At 44.9% G+C, this 26773-nt stretch overlaps 1 protein-coding gene across 2 annotated transcripts in view; it reads right to left on the reverse strand.

Annotated features, from left to right (window-relative positions):
• Nucleotides 1–26773, reverse strand: part of LOC141049743 (alpha-2-macroglobulin-like) — a 434279-nt gene that overhangs the window by 265024 nt on the left and 142482 nt on the right. The window contains exon 36 of one of the 2 annotated variants that reach the window (XM_073546466.1): nucleotides 20882–21019. The exons of the other annotated variant lie outside the window; for it this stretch is intronic. Coding sequence (XP_073402567.1) covers nucleotides 20997–21019 — 23 coding nt within the window. The 3' untranslated portion in view covers nucleotides 20882–20996. Of the gene's footprint in view, nucleotides 1–20881; nucleotides 21020–26773 lie in introns of those variants that run through there. 2 annotated transcript variants of the gene reach the window in all.

The following is a 26773-nucleotide window of genomic DNA, read 5'->3' on the forward strand; positions in this document are numbered from 1 at the left end:
GGTATATGGGCACGGGCCTATGGGATCGTGGATATGTATGATGGGTATATGGGCACGGAACTATGGGATGGAGGATAATTAAAATTTTCTATAGCTAACCACAGTTAGTTACTATGCCCGGACAGCGCCGGGCTCTTCAGCTAGTGTATAAATATTCTACTACATTAGGAGAGGGAAGAAAAAAGTACTCTAAGAGGGAACAATATGATTATTATTTGATTATTATCGGGTGTTCATGGGTATTTTCAACATTGATTGTGTTGCAATTTGAATTATCCATTGTGGATATACTGACAATATCATATATAGGTGGACACTTTTTCCATCTGGGTTAGCGGAGGGAACCTTTTTGGGTGTATATTCATCTGTTTTATATTGACACTTCATCATGACTTTGTGCACTTTTTTGTAAAATATTTAATACATTTTGATAATTTTGCAATCATCATTTCGCTCCTTTTCTTCTCCGTTGTCCTATTGATTATTGGAGCAGATGTGGCTGTCGCCCGGGGTGAACAAATGGTTTTGATATCATCCCTGGGCACTACAGCTCTTTATATGGGATTCTTGTTATTAATATGTGTTTCTGTGTTTTTCACAGTTTTTCCCCATTTTGACATGGATTTCCGTGCACGTGACCATACGTGGCGGGCACAGCTTAACGACGTGTTTCATGATAAACAGATGGGGCATGTGGAGGCTCCAAAGATCTACAGGGGACTATTTCTCGGTTTAAAGAATTATTACGCAAACGTACTAAGATATGGTGGACTCATGAATTTTTGGATCAATACATTCAGAAAGACCTGATCCCGAGGGGACTCCGGATCCAGCTCTTTCTTTCATTCCCAATATCTGATGAAATCTTTAAAAACAAATGGGAGGAGTTGACTAATTCGTGCTCTAGGGGGTTCATGATTTTATTGAAACAGATGAATCATGATTCCCTTGTTACCATCGAAACAGAAATTGAGAAACTACAGATCATCTTACAAAAAGATATGCCCAGTGATGCCCTTAGGAAGTTTAATGATCTTATTGATACCGAACTGCAAAAATGGGCTCAGGACATTCAGTCTAATAAAGCAAAGAAATTTAAAAGAGACATACAGGACAAACAGCTGTCCAGGGTGTACAGATGGCGGAATGAATTTGGACGTTCTCGCCCGAAATCTAGAAACACTTCCTTCTCTAGATCTAGATCAGCATCTATACGCTCTAATTTATCGAATAATGATGAGGATCTCGTGTCAGTGAATCGGGGACTGGGTGGCACTTCTGGTACCATTTCTTCTAAGAAAATTGAGACAAGACAATCATCCAAAAACAAAGCGTCGGGATCCAGGACGGCCCAGGTTGGTTCCTGTTGTGAGTTCATTTTCCCCTTCACCATTGAGGTCTGATGAACTCCCTCTTCTGGTGAAGGAAGGTAGTGAGGCTGATTACCAAGCACCTGGGCAAGATGATGATGACTGGGTGATGGGAATTGCTGACTGGATATAAGGCAGCCGACGCCCTTCTGCCTTGCTGGTGATCTCTCTGAGGGATTCTAGGAGACCAGTCTGATTCCTGCTCCTCAAAAGCTAAGTTTTCTGCTCTGCTTTTTGCATTTGTGTTTTGGTTTTGTTTTGCCTTGTTTTTCTGGATTTCTGCCATTCCCTGCTGGGGTGAGCTGAATTCATTTTTGCTCTGTCTTCAGAAAAAACCTGAGTACTGATATAGTCTTTTTGAAGCCTAGCATCTTCAGGGCTTTTTTCCCTATCAGCCTGTCGGCTCTTGTTTTGATAAGGTTTTGGCGGATTGCAGACAGCAGCTTTTCTGTCCTGTCTTATTTAGTTAGCTTGGGCCCCATCATTTGCTCAGCCTATCTTTCTATCTGTGTTAGTGTTTTTCATCTTGCTTCTCAGTCATTATATGTTGGGGGCTGCCTATTGATTTGGGGTCTGCTCTGGGGCAGTTTAGATTTCCCTTTCTGTCTTTAGGCTATTTAGTTCTCCGGCTGTGATCGAGGGGTCTAGGACACCGTAGTAACCCCCCACGGCTACTGCTAGTTGTTGTTGATAGGTTCAGGGGTCTGCAATCTGATAGCTGCCAACTTCTCTGGTTTTCTGGACTTAGCTAGTATTTCTGTTTTTGCCTCCTACGGTGACTCATTCATAACAGAATCACCAGCCATACAGCAGATCCTAGGGTACTCAATAGCAGGAAAGAATTGTAAAAAAAAAAAAGTGTGTATATTTTTTCCTCTATATCTCTGAGGCCGTAGGGGGAATTTTTTTTCTCTCAATGGAGATAAAGCAATTGTCTGATCGTGTGGAGCAGCTCGCTGCGGAAGTGCGGGGAATTTCCGCCTACCTTGCTCATTCACATGCTGCTGAACCAAAGATCCCTACTCCTGATGTGTTTTTTGGGGATCGGTCTAAATTTTTGAATTTCAAAAATAATTGTAAATTATTGTAAATTATTTTTTGCCTTGAAGCCTAACTCGTCAGGGAGCTCCGTGCAGCAGGTTAAAATTGTCATCTCTTTGCTGCGTGGCGATCCCCAGGATTGGGCGTTTTCTTTGAAACCAGATGATCTATTCTGACTAATGTGAACACATTTTTTCAAGCCTTGGGGTTGTTGTATGATGAACCTAATGCTATTGATCAGGCTGAAAAGTCCCTGTTGGCATTGAGCCAGGGTCGAGATTCTGCAGAATTGTACTGTCAAAAATTCCGAAAGTGGGCGGTCCTTACTACCTGGAATGATAATGCCTTGGCAACTCTCTTTCGGAAGGGTTTTGTCAGAAGCTGTGAAAGATACTATGGTGGGATTTCCTGTTCCCTCTGGTCTTGACGATTCTATGTCATTAGCCATTCAGGTTGATCGGCGTTTACGTGAACGCAGGACTGCACGAGAGGTGTTGCCACCTGTTGAACAAGTGTCTGAACCTATGCAATGTGATAGAGTTTTGTCCAGAGAGCAACGTCAGGAGTTCAGAAGGCGTAATAAGCTGTGTTTTTTTTTTTGTGGAGATGCCTCGCATATTATTTCTGTCTGTCCTAAACGAGAGAAACGTTTTGCACACACGTTTTCTGTGGGTGGTGTTCAACTTAAGTTTCTTCTGGTAATTACTCTGATCTGCTCCCTATCCACATTTTCCGCCAAGGCTTTTGTGGATTCGGGAGCAGCCCTGAACATAATGGACTTGGATTTTGCTAAACGTTGTGGATTTCCGATGCCACCTCTGCAGACGCCTATCCCTTTGAGGGGGATTGATGCCACTCCTTTGGTGAAAAATAAACCTCAGTTTTGGACCCAGGTGGTAATGCGGGTCGCACCAGACCATCAAGAAAATTGCAGATTTTTGGTGTTGCATAATTTGCATGATACCATTGTTCTGGGGTTTCCCTGGTTGCAAATTCATAATCCAGTTTTGGATTGGAAATCTGTGTCTGTGGTGAGTTGGGGTTGTCGGTGTGCCCTTAGTGAGGCTCCGGATTTTTCCACCTCTCCTCAGTCGCATGATGTTCCTGACTATTTGGCGGACTTTTATGATGTATTTAGTGAGAATGAGTCTGCGTCTTTGCCTCCTCATAGGAGTTATGACTGTGCAATTGAACTGAGCCCGGGGTGTAAATTTCCCAAGGGTCGGCTCTTCAATTTAACTCTACCCGAGCACGAGGCTATGCGATCTTATATTAAGGAGGCGTTGGAGAAGGGTCATATTAGACCATCCTCTTCACCCTTAGGTGCTGTTTTTTTTTTCATGGCCAAAAAGGATGGTTCATTAAGGCCTTGTATTGATTATCGTGCCCTCAACAAAATTACTATTAAATATCAGTATCTGTTACCCCTGATTTCTGATCTATTCTCCAGAGTTAAAGGTGCTTGCTGGTTTACCAAGCTTGACCTCAGGGGGGCGTATAATCTTATCCGCATTAAGCATGGGGATGAATGGAAGACGGCGTTTAATACTCCGGAGGGACATTTTGAGTACCTGGTGATGCCTTTTGGGCTCACTAATGCCCCTTCTGTCTTCCAGTGCTTCATGAACGACATTTTCCGAGACTTTGTGGATAAATTTTTGATTATCTATCTGGATGATATTTTGATCTTCTCCAAGGATTGGGATTCTCATGTGGAACATGTTCGGACTGTGTTTCGGATCTTGAGGGAGAATTCCCTGTATGTCAAAGGATCGAAATGCCTTTTTGGGGTACAGAGGATTTCTCTTTTAGGATTTATTTTGTCTCCGTCAACTATTGAAATGGACCCAGCCAAGGTACAGGCCATTTATGATTGGGTTCAGCCCACTTATTTGAAGGCCCTCCAGAAGTTTTTGGGTTTTGCTAATTTTTATCGGAAATTTATAGCAAAATTTTCTAGTATTGCCAAGCCATTGACTGATCTGACTAAGAAGGGTGCTGATGTGTTGAATTGGTCTCCGGAGGCTGTTTCTTCCTTTCAGGAGCTGAAGCGAAGATTCACTTCTGCCCCGGTTTTGCGGCAACCTGATGTCTCACTCCCGTTCCAGGTAGAGGTGGACGCTTCTGAGATTGGTGCAGGTGCTGTTTTTTCTCAAAAGGATCCTGTAACATCTAAAATGAATCCCTGTGCTTTCTTTTCCCAAAAGTTCTCTCCATCTGAACGTAACTATGATGTGGGGAATCGGGAACTGTTAGCCATGAAATGGGCATTTGAGGAGTGGAGACATTGGTTGGAGTGAGCTAAACATCAAGTCGTGGTCCTCACTGACCACAAGAATTTGATTTACCTGGAGTCGGCCAAACGCTTGAACCCTAGACAGGCTAGGTGGGCCTTGTTTTTTACACGTTTTGATTTTGTGGTCTCTTTTCTTCCTGGCACTAAGAATGTCAAGGCTGACGCTCTCTCTAGGAGCTTCTTTGCTGATTCTCCTGTGGTGACCAAGCCTGCTACCATCTTAGGCGAAGGGGTAGTTCTTTCTGCCATCTCGCCCGATTTGAGACGTGCTCTGGAAGAGTTCCAGGAGGACAAACCTGAGCATTGTCCCAGTGGAAAGTTGTATGTTCCTGACCAGTGGAAGAAGATAGTGATGTCTGAAGTTCATTGCTCTGCATTGGCTGGTCATCTAGGTATTTTTGGTACTAGAGATCTGGTGAGATGGTCTTTTTGGTGGCCCGCCTTGTCTCGTGATGTCAGGAATTTTGTGCAGTCCTGTGGGACTTGCTCCCGGTCTAAACCTTGTTCTCGCTCTAGTGGGTTGTTGATGCCTTTGCCGGTCCCCAGGAGGCCATGGACCCATATTTCAATGGATTTCATCTCTGATATGCCTGTCTCTCAGAGAATGACTGTTATTTGGGTAATTTGTGATAGGTTCTCTAAGATGGTTCATCTTGTACCACTCCCTAAGTTGCCATCTTCCTCTGAGTTGGTGCCCCTGTTTTTGCAACAGGTGGTTCGCTTGCACGGGATTCCTGAGAACATTGTATCTGACAGAGGAGTTCAGTTTGTGTCTAGATTTTGGAGGACTTTCTGTTCCAAGCTGGGAATTCACTTGTCCTTCTCCTCTGCGTTTCACCCTCAGACCAATGGGCAGACGGAGAGAACAAACCAGACCTTGGAGTCATATTTGAGATGTTTTATTTCCGCTGATCAGGATGATTGGGTTTCATTTTTGCCCTTGGCCGAATTTGCTTTAAATAATAGAGCTAGTTCTGCCACTTTGATGTCACCTTTTTTTTGTAACTTTGGGTTTCATCCTATATTTTATTCAGGGCAGGTGGAGCCTTCTGCCTGCCCAGGTGTTGACACTGTGGTGGAGAGAATGCACCAGATCTGGGACCAAGTGGTGGATAAGTTATCTCTCTCCCAGGAAAAGGCCCAGCGGGTTTCCAATCGACATAGGACCATTGGTCCCCAGTTTAAGGTTGGTGATATGGTTTGGTTATCATCAAAAAATATCGCTATGAAGGTGGCTTCTCCTAAGTTTAAGCCTAGATTTATTGGACCTTACAAGATTTTGGAGATTATTAATCCGGTCTCTATTCGTTTGGCTCTTCCGGTCACATTTAAAATCCATAATGTGTTTCATAAGTCCTTATTAAAGAGGTTTGTTGAACCAGTAGTTCCTGGGGTGGCACCTCCGGACCCTGTATTGGTTGAAGGTAACATGGAATATGAGGTAGAGAAGATACTGGATTCCCATCTGGCTAGACGGAGACTCCAGTATTTGGTTAAGTGGAAGGGTTATGGTCAAGAGGATAATTCCTGGGTCTCTGCTTCTGATATTCATGCCAAAAGATTGGTGCGTGCCTTTCATCAGGCTCACCCTGATCGCCCTGGTGGCGTGGATGAGGGTTCGGTGACCCCTCCTCAAGGGGGAGGTACTGTTGTGAGTTCATTTTCCCCTTCACCATTGAGGTCTGATGAACTCCCTCTTCTGGTGAAGGAAGGTAGTGAGGCTGATTACCTAGCATCTGGGCAGGATGATGATGACTGGGTGACGGGAATTGCTGACTGGATATAAGGCAGCCGACGCCCTTCTGCCTTGCTGGTGATCTCTCTGAGGGATTCTAGGAGACCAGTCTGATTCCTGCTCCTCAAAAGCTAAGTTTTCTGCTCTGCTTTTTGCATTTGTGTTTTGGTTTTGTTTTGCCTTGTTTTTCTGGATTTCTGCCATTTCCTGCTGGGGTGAGCTGAATTCATTTTTGCTCTGTCTTCAGAAAAAACCTGAGTACTGATATAGTCTTTTTGAAGCCTAGCGTCTTCAGAGCTTTTTTCCCTATCAGCCTGTGGGCTCTTGTTTTGATAGGGTTTTGGCGGATTGCAGACAGCAGCTTTTCTATCCTGTCCTATTTAGTTAGCTTGGGCCCCATCATTTGCTCAGCCTATCTTTCTATCTGTGTTAGTGTTTTTCATCTTGCTTCTCAGTCATTATATGTTGGGGGCTGCCTACTGCTTTGGGGTCTGCTCTGGGGCAGTTTAGATTTCCCTTTCTGTCTTTAGGCTATTTAGTTCTCCGGCTGTGATCGAGGGGTCTTGGGCACCGTAGGAACCCCCCACGGCTACTGCTAGTTGTTGTTGATAGGTTCAGGGGTCTGCAGTCAGATAGCTGCCAACTTCTCTGGTTTTCTGGACTTAGCTAGTATTTCTGTTTTTGCCTCCTACGGTGACTCATTCATAACAGGTTCCTGGGGTAATTTACAGGTGCTTAATCTCTCCACTCATGTGTTATCGGAAGCACAGGTGGAGGTCCTGGGTAAAGGTCTGACATTTGCACCAACTAACGCCTTTAATTATTTCACAGCCCTAAAGGACCTACAGCTGTTTTCACGGAAGCTTCTTTTGAAGAAACTTCATGCGAGAAATCATGTCTCTGGGACAATGAGTGATCTTGAGAGAACTGCACTTCGGGATTTGGAGGATTTGCTTTGGGAACAAAGCGGTCCTGATACAAGTAAGTTCCCCCCTTCAATTCGACCAGGATCAACTCGTTTCCCCCCCTTGTCTTTGAGTCCTTCTATTGAAATATTTACCAAATTGGTGAGTGAGGATTTTAAAAAACTCTCCTCTAGGAGAAGATATGATAATTTGACATCAAAGCAGCAACAGGCTATCTCCCAATTACAATCTCTTAAGGACGTTGTAATTAAGCCTGCTGACAAGGGGGGAACATAGTTATTTGGCCGAGTTATTAATACGAACAGGAAGCCATTCGGCAATTAAAAAATCTGGATACTCATCAAAAGCTCTCTTTTGATCCTAAGATCTCCTTCTCGCAGGAATTACAGCGGATCTTGATTAGGGCTGTGGAAAATAATACCATTAATAAAAAAATATTTGATGGCTTAGTGGTCAGATCCCCCAGGACCCCCACCTTTTACCCAAGGTCCACAAGGATGCCTTCAGCCCTCCTGGGCGTCCCATTGTGTCAGGTATTGGGGGAATGTGCGAACCTGTATGCCAATTCATCGACTATTACTTGAAACCTTTGGTGGAGTCACTTCCTTCATACATACGGGACACGACGGATGCCCTGGCGTGCTTTGACGGCATCCTTGTGGAACCATCTACCCTCCTGGTTACTGCTGACGTGGAGAGTCTCTATACCTGCATAGACCACAGACATGGGCTAAATGCTGTACGCCACTTCCTAGGGACGTCCGACCTGGATGGCCCTTTATGTGATCTGATCCTCGACCTGGTCAATTTCGTGCTTACCCACAATTTTTTCCTGTTTAAGGACAGCTTCTATTTACAGCGACGGGGCACAGCCATGGGGGCGGCCTGTGCGCCCTCGTATGCCAACCTTTTCCTGGGCGCCTGGGAAAGATTGATTTTTGGCGATGAGGGACCGCGGGGCGTCTCCCATGTGCTGTGCTGGTATCGCTACATAGATGACGTGATATTCTTGTGGGATGGCACGGTCGACCAGCTTGGGGATTTCATGGGCAGTCTTAATAACAACATTTACAATATTCACATGACACATGCATTTGACAGTAAGACTGTGGACTTCCTGGATGTCCGTCTTGAGGTTGATTCCGGTGGGCGCATCCAGACCGATGTTTTTAGGAAGCCCACATCTGTCAATGCATTGCTACATGCTACATCTGCCCATGATTTTTCCACTATCAGGGCCATCCCGGTCAGACAATTCCTTAGGATGCGGTGAATCTGTTCCACTGACGTTAAATTTGAAAAACAAGCTACAGATTTGAAACAACGGTTTCTGACACGTGGTTACAGTCGAAGATCGATAAAAGCTGGATATGACAGGGCTAGACACACTCCACGCAGTACTCTATTACATACTACCAGGAGGGTTCAAAAGATGGAGTATGGTGGGCCAATTCGCTTCATTTCAACTTATAATCATGATTGGCAGAATATGCGCACCATACTAAATAGACATTGGCCAATTCTGAGCACTGATCCCACCCTGGGGACCTTCCTGGGTCGCTCTCCTCCCATGACGCCTCGGAGATCTAGGAATCTCAATGATCTATTGGTTCAGAGCCATTATGTCCCTAATTCCAAAAACTTTTTTGGTGCTAAAGGTCCTATTCAGGGATCAATCCCCTGTGGCCACTGTCTTGCCTGCACCAATGTCCTTCGCTGTTCTACGTTTAGTTCATCTGATGGGACAAGGGAGTTTGAGATAAGACAGAGGATCTATTGTGGATCTTGAAACGTGATTTACTATGCCACGTGCCCTTGTCCCAAGATATATGTAGGTCTTACAACCAGAGAACTTAGGATTAGGGTGCGTGAACATGTGCGGGACATTGGTGCGGCCAAGCAGTGTCCAGTGTTGAAGATCTCAAGACTCTTCCCCGACATTTTAGATCGTGTCACAACAGTGATGCTGCTTTATTGAAGTTTAGAGGGATTGATGCTCTACATATGGGGATTAGCGGTGGTGATAACAAAAAAATCTTATCACAGATGGAAGTCAAATGGATTGTCCAATTGGACACCATGACCCCTAAGGGACTCAATGAGACATTGAGTTTCGCCCCATTTTTATAATTGCATCAGTCCCGATAACATGATAGGCCTCCTTTGGTAATGGGTGCCTTGGTGCACCTTTTTGACAACATATATATTGTTCCCTCTTAGAGTACTTTTTTCTTCCTTGTCCTAATGTAGTAGAATATTTATACATTATGACTTGCCTTTCCCCTGTGGCTCGTTCTCCATATGTTGGCATCACCCTTAAATAAGTGATCTGGTGGTGTTTTTTTATTATTGTTTTTAATTTTTCTTTTATCTTGCACTTATGTGTTTGTTATTTATTTTTATTTAGTGACCGTGAAAATCCTGCGTCTCTTGTGGACCTCTGCCCTGCATCTATGTCCGTATGGAACGAAATTTAGTGATTGCTTTAATGTTGAAGATCTTTTTACTTCCACACATGGAGTCCGATATGGCGGCTATTGTAATACCTGTACAGGGACTATGCGTCTTTTTTCTTATGACTTCATTACATCTTATGTATATAATTGGGATATCATTTATGTAAGCATCGGATACTCCCATAATGTTCGACATTCGTTTATCTTAAATGGTCACAAATTTATTCCTTAACTATTAATCTATGTGATGTGTGGGAGTATCTTTTGGGTCCCTATATATATATATTTTTTCCACAACTCTATATTGTTCCCTAAAAATTAATATGTGATAGGATAGCAATAATATTAATATATATCTATTACACAGATTATATGCCTATTTAAGTTGCGGTTCACATATCACTGATTATGGGATATGCTATTGAAAGTAAAATATTATTTCCTGCCCCATATGGCTTTATACATATGTGCTTGCATTTAGAGTCCATTAGGAATTGAACCAAAGGGAGTTGTGCGCATCGCTTTGTGGAGGTACCGGGCCGCCGACAGAAGGGTGTCTTTATGCTATATACCATGGGCTGTGCTCTGGCTGGCCAGTATTTATTCCTAGCATGACACCTATTCTGTATGACGGCGCTGGCCTATCCCAGAGCGCATGCGCCGGTTATACTCTTCTGATTGGCTGATTCGGATCATGTGACAGGGGTTATATGGTATTTTAAGGTCCTGTGGAGATGCAGACATTATCTCCTTGATAAAGCGGCCTGTTAGCGCCGCGAAACGCGCGTCGAAGGTCACTACCAGACGCTCCCTCACCTTCCCCCTGTGTTCTGCCCGGTAAGTGCCTCTTTACATCTAATTGTCCTTTGCAGTAACCGGTTCTGGGTATACCTTTTTATTGCTGCATCTTATGATTCAACTATGGTGCAGCATGATACTACACTGGAACCTTCCCATTGTGGATATATCACTGTTACAATATGCATATAGGGACCTTAATTGATATGGATGCACTTATTTTGTTTGCATCTCAATTTTTTCTGTTTAATGCGGTCACTCTGATAATATTATACCATGCAGTTTTTTACCATACTGTTCTTTGCAGCTCCTATTTGTGTATACTTACCGTTACCGCATCTTATTATTATTCATTGGCGCGGTATGATATTATAGTGGTGCCTTTTTGGACCTGTTGTTAACACCAGATATACATATAGGAGGATTTTGATTATTATCGGGTGTTCATGGGTATTTTCAACATTGATTGTGTTGCAATTTGAATTATCCATCGTGGATATACTGACAATATCATATATAGGTGGACACTTTTTCCATCTGGGTTAGCGGAGGGAAGCTTTTTGGGTGTATATTCATCTGTTTTATATTGACACTTCATCATGACTTTGTGCACTTTTTTGTAAAATATTTAATAAATTTTGATAATTTTGCAATCATCATTTCGCTCCTTTTCTTCTCCGTTGTCCTATTGACTATTGGAGCAGATGTGGCTGTCGCCCGGGGTGAACAAATGGTTTTGATATCATCCCTGGGCACTACAGCTCTTTATATGGGATTCTTGTTATTAGCAGTTATATGTATGTATAATAGGTTCCATGTGAGATGCATGTCCCTAATGCATCAGTTCACAGGCTGCGCCCCTGGGCAGAGGGGACACGATATTCTCCTTTTGTCTGCCCTCCCCCCACCTTTGTAATTCCCACAGTAAACATCGGCAGGCTCCGGCCACCTGCGGCTTTTGTAATGTATGCCTGGCCTGCCGCTTTTCTATTGGCCGGCCCTCTGTATCTGTGTGATATATTCTGTGTCCTGTGAGTAAAGTGTTGTCAGACTGGAAATACATGGAGAAGCAGTGTTCTTTTATATGCACCCAAGTAATCAAGGAATTCCAGCCAGCGTCATTCATTCAGACTCCAGCCAACGCAGAGCGGACCTCCGAAAACACGGGGTGGTACTGAAAGAGGTACCCCAGCTTGGTAGACCCTGCTACACCCGCCTCTTCTGAAGTTTCAAAAAATGCAAGCACTGAGTGGTCAAGTGCTGGCTCCTGGTCAGGAAGAACCCCTTTCCTTGTGTCCTACACCCCCACCCAAACTGAATGAGGCAACAGGCCACACTTCACATTAGTCCATGTAGCTCTTTCTATCATACCATGCCTGGGTTATCAAGTCAAATCGTGAATTCCCCAGTCCAAGATGAATCGGACATGGAGTGTGGGTGGCCAGCCAGGGCAGTGGGGTTAATCGGTACTGGGCAGGTGTCTCACAGGGATGTGTCACGGTGGTGGTGACCTGTTCCGTGGCCTTGGGCATCCATGCAAAGGGGTGAATAACATTTATAGGTGAATAATACGTGACGCCACCTCTGGTTTCTGATTAGATTGACCAGCGCTGCAGTGTCGCTTCTGTGGGACAGATGTTGTGGTGCATCTAAGATGTAGAAGACCTGCACAGGTAGGGCCGTAGTCGCAGGGCAGATGAAAGAGTTGGGAGATGGTGTGCAGTGCAGGATGTAGGTGAGCCGTGCACCAGGCGCAGGAGAAAGATGACAGACACAGTCGTGCAGTTCCTTTACCTGTACTTGGTAGGTGCTGTCCAGGACCCAGAGTACAGATAGAGAAAGAGTTGGTCAGCCTGGAAGCCAATTTGGATTTCTCTCTCTGCAGATAGGTAGTGTGGCCTCCATTCTAGCACTTATCTGAGGTACTCGCAGTGCTGAGTTCAATGAAGTTCCCCCTGTTGACTCTCTTTTGGAACTTTCTCGTATGGCTGGCAGCCATAGCCTTTTCCTTCTGGCTCACACACGTTGATGCTGGGGCCTCCGAGCCTCAGTTGGGTACAGAGCATTTACAGCTGCTACTTCCTCCAGATTCTGCTGCAAGAACGTCAGTGTCCCTACAAACTCGGAGACCGGAATCCGGACCATACGCTCCAGCTAGGAGTGAGCCTTAACTCTGCTCATCCTCCAGCTCCACTTCTCACGTCCACACACTTCCCCTTCCCTGCACATAATGGCCTAACTTACCTCCTCCCGACCACAGAGAGCAGCTCCTCAGCAGTCATGTTCAGAGGTCTCCCTGCTGGCGTGGAGTGGGAAATGTGTTGTGTGTTGGTTTGACTGCTAGAGAGATCCTTCATTGCTCCCAAGCATGACATCACACTCCCTAGGAGGAAGGTAATGCCACTGTGGCGACCGTACTCCTGGGGACGCCACAAGTGCACTGATGCCCAGCCACTGCTATATGATTCTGCTGGTACATTGACCCAGACCACTACATTCCCCTCACACTCTACACAGCCAGAATCTGACCCAGAGGAAACTCAGGTTCCCCTTCCCGCATACTATACCACCTTACATGGTGACAAAGAGGAAGGTGCAGATGAAAGTGCAGGTTCCTTGAGCTGGTGGGGGGGGCATACTCATGGGCGATGGCACTGGCACAGGGCCCCTCATAGTACACAAAAGTGTCTCTGCCGACCCCCACCCGCCGTCAGACACACCGCCACACACCGCCGTACTATTAGAGGGGCCCTGTGCCACTGCCGTCGCCAACGAGTGGGCCCCCTGCTTCCTCAGGATCACAGCACTTGCAAAGTTGAAATACTTACCTCTCCCTGCTCCACCGCCATGACGTCTTCCGCGTTTCCTGACAGTGATAGTCTGAACAGAGAGCGCAATGACATCACGTCTGTACGCCCTCTGCCTCAACGGCCAAGTGCAGTGAGATGGACGATGGGGATGATGAGGAGTCCAGACTAGTACAGGGATTCCCTAGCGAGGAGACTTATTTAATTGTTTTCAATGTTGGAACAGCAATTTTTGGGGCGCACTATACTCTGGAGAATGATATATGGGGCCCACCATACACTGGAGCATTCCAAAGGTGGACATCAGACACTGGAGCAGCATTTACAGGGCACATTATACACTAGAGCATTAGAAATGGGGCCCATTATGTATGGAGCATTATTTGGGCCCATAAAACAGTGGAGCTTCATCCATGGGGACCAACATATACTGTAGTATTATGTGGAGCTCATCATATACTGTTTCAAACATTATATGGGACCAATGATTCTGCATGGAGAAATATATGGGCCTCATTACTCTGTATAGTGCACTATGCGGTGGCCATAATACTGTATGGAGTAATATACTGTCCGTTTTTGGAGCTATTAAAAATGGATATCAGTCATGAGATGTAAAAAGTGAAGTATTTTTCATTGTACTATGCCGCTATTTCTCTGTGGTATCGGAGCATCATGAGTTGTGGTATGTGTTAAAGGGGCGCTCTTTGGCCCAGGGCACATGAAAACCTGGAGCCAGCCCTACCCCCCCCACAAATTTAGCCAAATAACCCCCATTTTTCAGTGCGTAACTAGTATTATGAAGTAAATTAAGGTTGAAAAGCTTCAGTAATCAGAATTGATGTTTTTGGCATTCAAAAGGGCACTGTAGGTGTGTTTCCTATCCTCCACTCCCTGCTGACTTTGCTTCCCCATTGACTTGCATTGGGTTTCGTGTTTCAGTCGGCCTTCGACTTTTCACGCTAATCGGCCGATTTCGTTCGACCCGACTTTTGCGAAAGTTAGGTTTCATGAAACCCGACTCGACCAGAAAAAAGGCAAAGTCGCTCATTTCTAGTCCTGAGTACACTGATACCCCATATGTGGGGGTGTAAAAACAACTATTTGGGTGCATGGCAGAGCTCGGAAGGGCAGCAGCACCATTTGACTTTTTTGGCTGGAATTGAGATCGGATGCCATGTCGCGTTTGGAAATCCCCTGATGTACCTAAATTGTGGAAACCCCCCACAAGTGACCCCATTTTGGAAACTAGACACCCCAAGGAAGTTATGTAGATGTGTGGTGAGCACTTTGAACCTCCAAGTGCTTCATAGAAGTTTATAACGCCCGGGCGTGAAAATAAAAAAATCATATTTTTTCCACAAACATGATCTTTTAGTCTCCAATTTTTTTTATTTTCCCAAGGGTAACAGGAGAAATTGGACCCCAAAAGTTGTTTTTCAATTTGTCCTGAGTAGGCTGATACCCCATATGTGGGGGTAAATCACTGTTTGGGTACACGTCAGGGCTCGGAAGGGAAGTAGTGACGCTTTGGAATGCAGACTTTGATGGAATGGTCTGCGGGTGTCATGTCACGTTTGAAGAGCCTCTGATGTGCTTAAACTGTTGAAACCCCCCACAAGTGACCCCATTTTGGAAACTAGACTCCCAAGGAACTTATCTAGATGTGTGTTGAGCACTTTGAACCCACAAGTGCTTCACAGAAGTTTATAACGCAGAGCCATAAAAATAAAAAAATAAAAATTTTTTCACAAAAATGATATTTTTGCCCCCAATTTTTTATTTTCCCAAGGGTAACAGGAGAAATTGGACCCCAAAAGTTGTTTATCAATTTGTCCTGATTAGGCTGATACCCCATATGTGGGGGTAAACCACTGTTTGGGTGCATGACAGAGCTCAGAAGGGAAGGAGCACCGTTTGACCTTTTCAATGCAGAATTGGCTGGAATTGAGATCAGACGCCATGTTGCATTTGGAGAGCCCCTGATGTGCCCAAACAGTGGAAACCCCCCAATTCTAACTCCAACCCTAACCCCAACACACCCCTAACTCTAATCTCAACCCTATCCCTAGCCCTAACCCTAGCCCTAACCCTAATGGGAAAATGGAAATAAATACATTTTTTTAAGTGTATTATTTTTCCCTAATTAAGGGGATAATAAAGGGGTTTGATTTACTATTTATAGCGGGTTTTTATGTTTGGCAACTGTCATACGTTAAAAGACGCTTTTTATTGTAAAAGTAGTTTTTGCATCACCACATTTTGAGAGCTACAATTTTTCCATATTTTGACCCACCAAGTCATGTTAGGTCTTATTTTTTGAGTGACGAGTTGACGTTTTTATTGATAATATTTTCGGTCACGTGACATTTTTTCATTGCTCTTTATTCTGATTTTTGGGACGCAGAATGAACAAAAAACAGCATTTCTTGAATTTCTTTTGGGGGGGTGCGTTTATACCGTTCTGCGTGTGGTAAAATTGATAAATCGGTTTTATTCTTCGGGTCAGTACGATTACAGCGATACCTCATTTATGTCTTTTTTATGTTTTGGCGCCTTTAGGCAAAGAAAATAATTTTATATAAAAAATTATTATTTTTGCATCGCTTTCCTCTGCGAGCTATAACTTTTTTATTTTTTCACTGATGATGCTGTGTCGTGGCTCATTTTTTGCTGGACAAGATGACGTTTTCAGCGGTACCATGTTTATTATATTCATCTTTTTGATCACGCGTTATTGGACTTTTTGTTCGGCGGTATGATGATAAGGCATTGTTTTTTGCTTTGCTTTTTATTTTTATTTTTTAAGAGGTTCACTAAAGGGGTTAACTAGTGGGATAGCTTTATAGGGTGGGTTGTTACGGCCGTGGCGATACTAAATAATTGTACTTTTATTGTTTTCTTTTATTTCCGAAAAATGCATTTACTAGGGATTTTTATTTTTTTAAATTTACTGATTTTTTTTATAAATTATTTTTATATTTTTATAATTTTATAAATTATTTTTATTTTTATTTTTTATTTGTATTATTTTTTTTTATTATTTTATTTTTTTATAAATTATTATTTTTTTTTAATTATTTTCCTCAGGCACTGAGGAAGCCGCCTCCCTGAAGGCCCCTGAAGGCCCCCACAGCCATATTGGATCCGGGGGGCCTGCAGGGAAGGAGATCCTCTGAGCAGCGCAGCACGTCGCGCTGCTCGGGGGGTCTCAGGGAAGCACAGAGGAAGCCCCCTCCCTGCCAATGCTTCTCTAATCCCCCGTTACACTGCGATCATGTTTGATCGCAGTGTGCCATGGGTTAGTGTGCCGGGGGCGGGCCGTGACCGCCCCTGACACATAGTTCTGGGTGTCAGCTGTGATAAACCTCCTTTCAAGCTGTTCACCAGTGCAAGAGGCATTCGCTGGAAGGAATATATCTCTCATTCAGCTCTTTACCCCTCACTGTGTCTAAGGAGCTATGGGGTTAATTTTGGTCTAGGTTTCGACCTGTCCTTCTTGAGAGAGCTGGGCGAGTCAGTCAGCTATTTAAACCACAGAAGCTCTGATTCTACTGCCAGTCAATAGTTCTGCTATCATGGTATATATGTCTGTGCTGTACTCCTGTGTTATGTCCTGTTTAATTAATGTTCTTTAACCTCGGTTTGACATTTGAGTATTCCCTTGTTTTATGATTCTGTCCTTGACCTGACCTCAGGCCCGGATTGGCAATATAACCAACCGGGCATTTTCCCGCTGGGCCGCTGTCATGTGGGCCGCGGGCGGCAGCGCCCGAACATCTGGCCGCTTGCCAGCTGCTGCGGCCACTGTTGCTCCTGCCGCCGGCCCTCTGCGGGCATGGCGGTGATAGATTCAAGTTCCTCCCGCACTGCAGGGAGATAAGCCGCCACGCACCCCCACGCACCCCATCCTCGCCGTAGCATGAGACCCCCTCCCCCCCCGCAGCCACTCACAGCGTCACACTCGCTTGCCTGCTCGCTCTGTTCGCAGGACCTGTGATGAGGTCACAGGAGGGGAGGAGTCAGGGGGTCACATGATCAGGAGCCTTTGTCCAGACCCCCGATCATATCACCCCTGACTCCGCCCCTCCTGTGACCTCATCACAGGTCCTGTGTGCTCAGCCTTGCCTCTACCGTCTGCAAGACTCTGCTTTGCTGTTGTCATGGTGCTGGTTGAGGTAAGTATGTGTGGGGTCAGGATTTACAGTGTGGATGTAGCAGAGCTGTGTGTGTATGAGATGTACGGAGCAGAGCCGTGTGTATGAGGTGTACGGAGCGGAGCCGTGTGTACGAGGTGTACGGAGAGGAGCCGTGTGTGTACGAGGTGTACGGAGCGGAGCCGTGTGTATGAGGTGTACGGAGCAGAGCCACGCGTGTACGGAGCGGAGCAGTGTGTACGAGGTGTATGGAGAGGAGCCGCGCGTGTACGAGGTGTATGGAGAGGAGCCGCGCGTGTACGAGGTGTACAGAGAGGAGCCGTGTGTGTACGAGGTGTACGGAGCGGAGCCGCGCATGTACGAGGTGTACGGAGCGGAGCCGTGTGTACGAGGTGTACGGAGAGGAGCCATGTGTGTATGAGGTGTACGGAGCGGAGCCGTGTGTACGAGGTGTACGGAGCGGAGCCGTGTGTACGAGGTGTACGGAGCGGAGCCGCGCGTGTACGAGGTGTACGGAGCGGAGCCGCGCGTGTACGAGGTGTACGGAGCGGAGCCGCGCGTGTACGAGGTGTACGGAGAGGAGCCGCGTGTGTACGAGGTGTACAGAGAGGAGCCGCGTGTGTACGAGGTGTACGGAGAGGAGCCGCGCGTGTATGAGGTGTACGGAGAGGAGCCGTGTGTACGAGGTGGACAGAGCGGAGCCGCGCGTGTACGAGGTGTACGGAGAGGAGCCACGCATGTACAAGGTGGACGGAGTGGAACCGTGTGTGTATGGAATGGAGCCATATGTGTACGGGATGTACGGAGCGAAGCCAAGTGTGTACAAAGCATACAAAGCGGGCTTTTCCCACGGACACAGGAGTACACGGCGGAGCCCCGAAGAGCATTTTAAAACACACACATGACGTTCCACCTGAAGTGATGTGCTGGAAGCTGACCGGAAATGAGATAATTTCTTGAGGAGATTGTGACGGAACCAGGAATGCTTCAGATCCATCACCGTGTCCTCCTCCGACAGCGCAGACAGCAGGATCGCCTTGGAATCGGGGATGCCGGCCATGTGAGCGGATCATGATAGGTCCTGCATCGGGAGGCTCAGGTGGGCACTACAATGGGAGCCGGGCTGCTATAGTATCTTTGTAGAATCTTTCTTTATTTCTTTCTCTCTTTTTCTTTCTCTGTTCTTTCATTCTCTCTCTGTTCTTTCTTTCTCTCTCTAATCTTTCTTTTTTCTCTCTCTGTTCTTTCTTCCCCTCTTTCTTTCTTTTTCTTTCCTCTCTTTCTCTCTGTTCTTTCTTTCTTTTCTTTACTTCTTTCTTTCTCTCTCTGTTCTTTCTCTGTCTCTCTCTGTTCTTTGTCTCTCTCTGTTCTTTCTTTCTTTCCCCTCTTTCTTTCTCTCTCTGTTCTTTCTCTGTCTCTCACTGTTCTTTCTTTGTCTCTCACTGTTCTTTCTTTCTTTCCCCTTTCTTTCACGCTCTCTCTGTTTTCTTTTTTCTCTCTCTCTCTGTTTTCTCTCTTCCTTAGTGCCAGTCAGTGTGCCCATAATGCCAGCCACTGTGCCCTCAGTACCAGTCAGTGTGATCAGCAGTGCTAAATGGGTGCCATTAGGTGTGGACATGGGTGTGACTAGTTGTGAAATGGGTGTGGTTGGGCGTGGCCAAAATTTGTCCGTCTTTCCCTTCTTCAAAAGTTGGGAGGTATGATAGGGGCGGCTATGACCAGGGGGTCTGGTTGCCCAATAGAGAGCAGTTCTGCCAGGAATTCTGTAATCATGCATACAAAAGGGGACAGAGATTTGGGAGGAGTACTGTACCTAAAAGCAATAAATAGGACTGAGCTGAAATACTGGGCACAGCTGTGACTACATGTTATATAGTCGTGTTAATCTCCTCTCACTTCTTGTAAACTACAACTGTACAAAGATATTATATAGTCACCATGTGACTAGTGGGCCTGTGTAACTTCAAATGCCAGGGCTGAATTTTAGTCCCAGTCCGGCCCTGCCTGACCTACTTGATTTCACCTGGCTTCCTATCTATCCTTCTTGTCAGCTTGTGCCACCAAACAGCAGCTGACTCAGTGGCCCTAGCCCAGGGACTCCTATGTAAGTCCAGTTCCCTGTACAGAGAGGGCTTGAAGGCCAGGGCAACCCCTGGATTCTTGAAAATGAAGTAGCTTGTGTCAAGTATGCTTGTGGTAGCCATTTTGGAGCTGCAAGGTGACACAAACAAGTCTCAGTCATAAAGTTTGGTGTCTGCTGGGAAAGAAGATAAAAGGGGAGACATGTCCTCCCAGTAGTGAAACTCCGTGGAGTTATCTTATACAAAAAAGCTTTGACTACACTCACAAAATGAACAATGTCACAAGGTAATGAGGTCATCTGCCTGTTTTGCCATTATGGCTTTATCTGAATAAGATGATTTCATTGTATGGAATGGCATTTGCTCTCATTGTATAGGAATTGCTGACAATTTTGGGAAAACGACACCCAAGTAACTAGACATTATGGCTGGCATACATTACATAGGTCTATGTGAAGGCAACATTACCTAGGGTGATTTTGAAGTTAACCTTGGCTTGTTCGGAAAAAGACTCAAAGTATCAAAATAAAAAAAACTTAAAGTTGTGGTAGAGAACTTGAAATACTCTATGCCATTAGAAATGTTTAGTAACCACCAAGCTAAATGAGCTGTGTAAAGTGAACTGTAACCACCAAGTCTATTGAACCTAAAGAAAATTAAAGTCTGTTGTATTAAGAGGATCTTTCTTCAAATTTTTGATTTTGAGCCGGATACATGATGTAGTAATGTCGGCTGAGCAGAATCACTACAATCACCTTCTCACAATCATATATAAGTATACAACACTTCTTTTGTGCTTCCTTTCTCTTCTGGAACTATGCAAATTTTCAAATACACACTAAAACCCAATCTACCAATATTTCTAATTCTATATGACATTTCAAGAGCTGTAATTTAGAGATTCTAAAGTCTAATACAAATAGAGTGTTTTATATCTAATGTATCTCTTTGGCCTTGTCTCATTGGTCTATACCACACTGTCTTTTGAATTTTGTAACATTTAATGTTTAATTGTGTAAAGTATAAAAAATCTGAATAAAATATATTTACTGGAATGGGACTGCATGGCAATGCAAGACACAACCAGTGAACAAAAGCTCTGCATGCTGTTTTTATATGAACTACATTTTTATTCTTTTTTTTCCTAGAATTCTCCAAGCCAGTTGACGAGCTGCCACTTAGAGTTAGCAAATTACTACAAGATGTGGGACAGGTTAGTCATTATGTTTGTTCTTTTTATTGTTGTTATTACAGCTTTATTGTTATTAGTATGATCAGACTGTTGGTTTCCAGAGCAGGTACTGATGCCGTATATCGAGAAGCCAGGTCTCATCTTGAATTTCCTGATTTATCTGTAGTCAAAGAAAAAACAGAAGATGGATTATACAGTATTTAGCGAAGTAGGTCAATCTAATATATAAAGCTCAAAGTGTGTATGTATGTATGTGTGTGTGTATGTATGTGTGTATGTATGTGTGTGTGTGTATGTCCGGGATTGGCATCCGCACCGTCGCAGCTACAGCCACAAAATTTGGCACAGTCACACGTCTGAACCGCGAGAGCATCCTAAGCTATGTTGTGAGGTGAATTTTTAACCCCGCGCGTTCCAATTCACCAAACAATTTTGCCCCTATCTACATACTGGGGAAAAAGTGTGTGCGCGTCAAGCCCCGCCCCTCATTATGATGTCATAATGCCCCTATCTACATACTGGGGAAACAGTGTATGCATATCAAGCCCCGCCCCTCATTATGATGTCACAATGGTTGCCATGGCGACGCTGATGTCATCATAGGTTGCAAGCCCCGCCACTCATTATGATGTCATAATGGTTGACTATGGAATGGAGGATGTGTGATGGGTATATGGGCTGTGGGTATAATAGATTATTTTTAAAACAATAATGCTCCATCAGAAAAGGAAGTCCATGGCACGAAGGTCAGCTGATGCAAAAGAAAAGCTGCATTACGGGCCAATGAAAAATGTGAAGACCGAGAAACAAGGCTGACACACATGAGAATAGCAGCTGTTTCCTCAAGAGCCAATGAACTTTCTGATGGGTATATGGGCATGGGACTATGAGATGAAGGATTGTGATGGGTATATGGGCACTCGACTATGGGATGGCGAATATGTATGATGGGTATATAGGCATGGGACTATTGGATGGAGGATGTGATGGGTATATGGGCATGGGACTATGGGATGAAGGATGTGTGATGGGTATATGGGCACTCGACTATGGGATGGAGGATATGTATGCTGGGTATATGGGCACGGGCCTATGGGATGGTGGATATGTATGATGGGTATATGGGCACTGGACTATGGGATGGAGGATGTGTGATGGGTATATGGGCACTGGACTATGGGATGGAGGATATGTATGACGGGTATATGGGCACAGGACAAAGGGATGGAGGATGTGTGATGGGTATATGGGCACTGGACTATGGGATGGAGGATATGTATGACGGGTATATGGGCACGGGACTATGGGATGGCGAATATGTATGATGGGTATATGGGCACGGGACTATGGGATGGAGGATATGTATGATGGGTATATGGGCACGGGACTATGGGATGGAGGATAATTATAATTTGCTATAACTAACCACAGTTAGTTACTATGCCCGGGCAGCGCCGGGCTCTTCAGCTAGTATAATAATATATTGCATCATCCCAACTTGTTAGGTTAGGGTCACAAAACAGTATTTTCACTCATCAGAGACAATTGAGATGATTATGCTAATCACCCTCTGATCAGCATGTGATTCGATTTTCTCTGAATAAAACAAGATAGAATTTTTTTTTCCATCTTCTGAATTCTACTACCAGTCCATAAAAATCAGGCTGCACTCAAATGTCATCCAAATGCAGTCCTATTTTTTCCATGGACTCAATGACTTGTGTGGTCTGGTTGTATTCGAATATTGGATACAAATCAAAAGCATGCTGCAACTTTTATTTCCAGGGACAACTGTTGTGAACTCTCTTAATCCGACTTTTGAGGCAGGGCTCCCTCTGGTGGATACTGCTGGTAGTAGAGCTAGTTAACATGGTGTTAATCCAACAGCTGCAGAAGATGATTGGAGAAGTGGGGGTAGTGACTGGGAGTACATAAGCGAGCAAGCTTCACTCAGTGGCTGCCGGTGATACTCCTGTCTGTGCATATTGAGGATATCTGTCTCCTGCATGAGCCTGCTTTTTCCAGCTAAGTGTCATTTGCTAAATCTTTTGCATCTGATTTTGCCTTGCTGTCAGGAGTCAGCTGGCTCCCCCTGGGGCTGCTGGCTCCTGCCCTGTATTTTTGTATCTTGTGTTTGTTTGCTCAGTCCCCTGCTGTATTAGCCTGTTGCTAGCCGCCAGTTCACACCTGAGTGCTGATATAGTGGGGGCGAGGTTGTGCTAACCTCAATATTTTTGTGCTTCAGTTGTGTTGGAATTTTTAGGGTTTTTGCGTGATTGCAGACAGTGCCTTTTCTGTCCTATCCTATCTAGTCAGTGTGGGCCCCATCATTTGCTCAGTGTATTTTCTGCCTGTGTCTGTGTTTCATCTTGTCTCAACGACAATATATGTTTGGGGGCTGTCTATTCCTTTGGGGATCTGCTCCCGGGCAGTTTAGATTTCACCTTTCTGTCTTTTGGCTTAGTTAGTCCTCCGGCTGTGACGAAGCGTCTAGGGCATCGTAGGAACGCTCCATGGCTACTGCTAGCTGTGTTGTTTAGATCAGGGGTCTGCAATCCGCTGAGTGACCAACCTCTCTGGTGTTCTGGTGGCATAGCCTTTTGCGCTTTCCTCCTCGGTGACCCATTCATAACAGAAAACTGTTTGAAGGAGTGCATATTTCACCTAGATTCTTGTCTTATACATTTTGATAGTCAGCTATAAAGTTTTGTATCGGTGAAACAAAACTCTCAAGATGACCATATTTCCCAGCTCTATTTAGCCCAGACTTTTGGTATGGCCGGGGTCACACTAGCGATGAATACAGACGAGTGCTATGCGATAAAAAAATCGCATAGCACTTGGACCAGTATTCCGCTATGGGGCGGCTCCCATCAGCGCTTTTTTTCTTGGCCGTATTATACGTGCGAGTGAAATCGCAGCATGCTGCGATTTGCACCGTATATTGGCTGAGACTCACCAATGAATGTCTATGGGTGCAAGTAAATAAATCAAATACCACACAGACCATCCGTGTGACTTGCGAGCAATACGCACTGGTGTCCTTTGAAATGCCCACAATTCATGTGCCGTGTACAGTAAAATCACACTGACATGTTAGAAAAGACTAGGTATATACACATAGAATAAACAGAAAAAATTAAGAGACCACCACATCAAAACCCCATCAAGGGAAGCGCAATCTCAAGACCTGAAACCCATTGAAAACCTCTGGCATGTAATCAAGGATGATGGATAGTCACAAGCCATCAAACAAAGAAGAACTGCTTAAATTTTTGCACCAGAAGCAGTGCGAAAGACTGGTGGAAAGCATGCCAAGATGCATGAAAGCTGTGATTAAAAATCATGGCTATTCCAAAAAATATTGATTTCTGAACTCTTCCTGAGTTAAATCATTAGTATTGTTGTTTCTAAATGATTTCTTGTTTTCTTCGCATTGACTGAGGTCTGAAAGAACTGTTTTTTTTTTATTTTGACCATTTTTCTTTGTCAGAAAAAAAATACAAAATGTTTTGCTTGGAAATTTGTCAGAGGTTTGTAGACTAAATGAACAATTTACATTTTACTCAAAAATATACCTATAAAGAGAAAAATCAGACAAACTTAACGTTTGAAAGTGGTCTCTTAATTTTTGCCAGAGCTGTTTATATATGTCTCTATAATTCATAGAGAGATAGATGGAAGAATAGCCTGTAATTCATTTGTCGGCTTCTGTAAAATCGCTGCAGGAGCCGACAGGATAGGAGAGATGGGTTACATACAGTAAATCCATATAGAATAGGTAGATATATACATGTCAGTGACAAATACAATTAGTATAGTGTATGCAAAATACTGGACATGTATTTAATGAATAAAAGATTATTTTACGGATAAAAATGGCGTGGGGTCCCCCTATAATTAATAGCCAGCAATGGCTATGCAGACAGCTGAGGGCTGATGATAATAGCCTAGAAAGGGGCCATGAATCCTGCCCCCCCCTGGAAAAAACATCAGCTCTCAGCCGCCCCAGAAAAGGCGCATCTCTAAGATGTTCCAATTCTAGCACATAGCCTTGCTCTTTCCACTGTCCTGTATGGGTGGCATATGGGGTAATATTTGGGGGTGTAGGTAGCACTTGTTACTCAGGTTGGGGATACTCGCTTGGCTGCAGAAAACCAGGTTCGGCACAGTCTTTTCAACATAAACAAAGTCCATGCGGTTTATTTAGGCAGCATAAGTCATCGCAGCATGAGGAAAACAAAACAGTCTTTATAGCAGACAACAATGAATCAATGAGCTCTGCTCCCTCAGCCCTGTGGTCACAGGCTGTGCTTTATCCAGCCATCAGGCTATACAGTCTCTCAGTTAATCTCCTCTGTCCGGGTTACCTCTTATCTGCTTCATACTCCAGATGGTCATTCCCTCTCCTGGGAACTGTCAGACACGTGCAGCCATTATACACAGCCTTCACACGTGCAATTCAGGAAGCGTGCCGAGACCTTCCATATGGACCAACCAGATCCAGGCATTCCCTCATGTGACCTACCCTGGTCACCTTATATGGTCCGTAGCCACGCCCACCGGATCACATGGCTATGACTTCATTGCAGGTCCTATACCAGATTCACAATCATTCAGACACATACAGCTTATTATGGGTGTTTTAGACACCCGCCCCTGGGTGGATTTGTAGGTGACTGGTCCCACCCGACTCCCCAGTCACCTGAAGACTTCCCTGACACATTGTAACAGAACATCAGCAATACTTCTGCTGATCAACACATGATCAAGCCTTCATCCCAAGGCCACCCACCTTGGGATACATAACGGTCATTTAGCATCCTGCCGCTCATCCTACCTCTATTGCCATAATGTGCATGACCCATACAGCACCCCCTAGCTGTCAGAGTGGTCACTGCACCACAGGGGGTTAATGTCACCTTTCATCAAGGTGACATCAAGGTGACATCAAGCCCCGAGGTTAGTAATGGAGAGGCGTCAATAAGACGCCCCTATTACAAACCCCATAGTCAAATTGTAAAGAAAACACAGACACCCATTAAACAATCCTTTATTTGAAATAAAGACAGACTCCTTTATTATTCTTAATTAAGCCATACTTACAAACACACCTAATTAATGTGATGCCCGCGTTCTTCTGTAATAAATATAAAATAAAAAAGCAACACTATACCATACCTGTTGTATCCCACGCCGTAATCCATATCTGGGGTATATATATTTTTCAACCTGGACGGTGCTAAGATGTGACCGTCCCGGCTGAAAAACCACTATTGAATGAAAAGATGTTGCCAGCACAGCCTCAGCGACTAGCGGCGACCAGTGGCGGATTAAGTGGACTATGGGCCCGGGGCTGTTCATAAAACCTAGGCCCCTGTACCCCCCTTCCCACCTGAGCGCTGCGGTCCCCGTGCGGGAATTGGTTTGCTGCGGGTCCATACGGAAAACCCGCCACCATTCCACCACGTGTGGACATGGCCTAAAAAGACGTTGCACATAAGCTGTAGGCCTACGGCCAATATGCACAAAATTGCCCAACGTGATCCTGGCCATGGGGGATCCACTTTAATGTCCCCACTTTAATTTGAAGTCCCCTTACTTCATCCATTGCAGTCCCCTATCACCCACTCACTTCATCTGCAGTGCCGCTTCATCATTTGCAGCCCCTTATCCCCCTTCCATTTTATCATGTGCAGTCCCCTTCCCCCCCAACTTCATGTGCAGCCCCACTCCCCCATCATCATGTGCAGTTAATTTTGCCCCCACATCATGTGCAGTTCCCCTTACCCCCACTTCATGTGCAGTGCCCCTTACCCCCAATTCATCATGTGCAGTCCCCCTTACCCCCAATTCATCATGTGCAGTCCCCCTTACCCCAAATTCATCATGTGCAGTCCCTCTTACCCCCAAT

The sequence above is a fragment of the Dendrobates tinctorius genome, unplaced genomic scaffold, assembly GCF_039654945.1.
Source record: "Dendrobates tinctorius isolate UK_male_01 unplaced genomic scaffold, ASM3965494v1 ptg000147l, whole genome shotgun sequence".
Classification (NCBI taxonomy): Eukaryota; Metazoa; Chordata; class Amphibia; order Anura; family Dendrobatidae; genus Dendrobates; species Dendrobates tinctorius.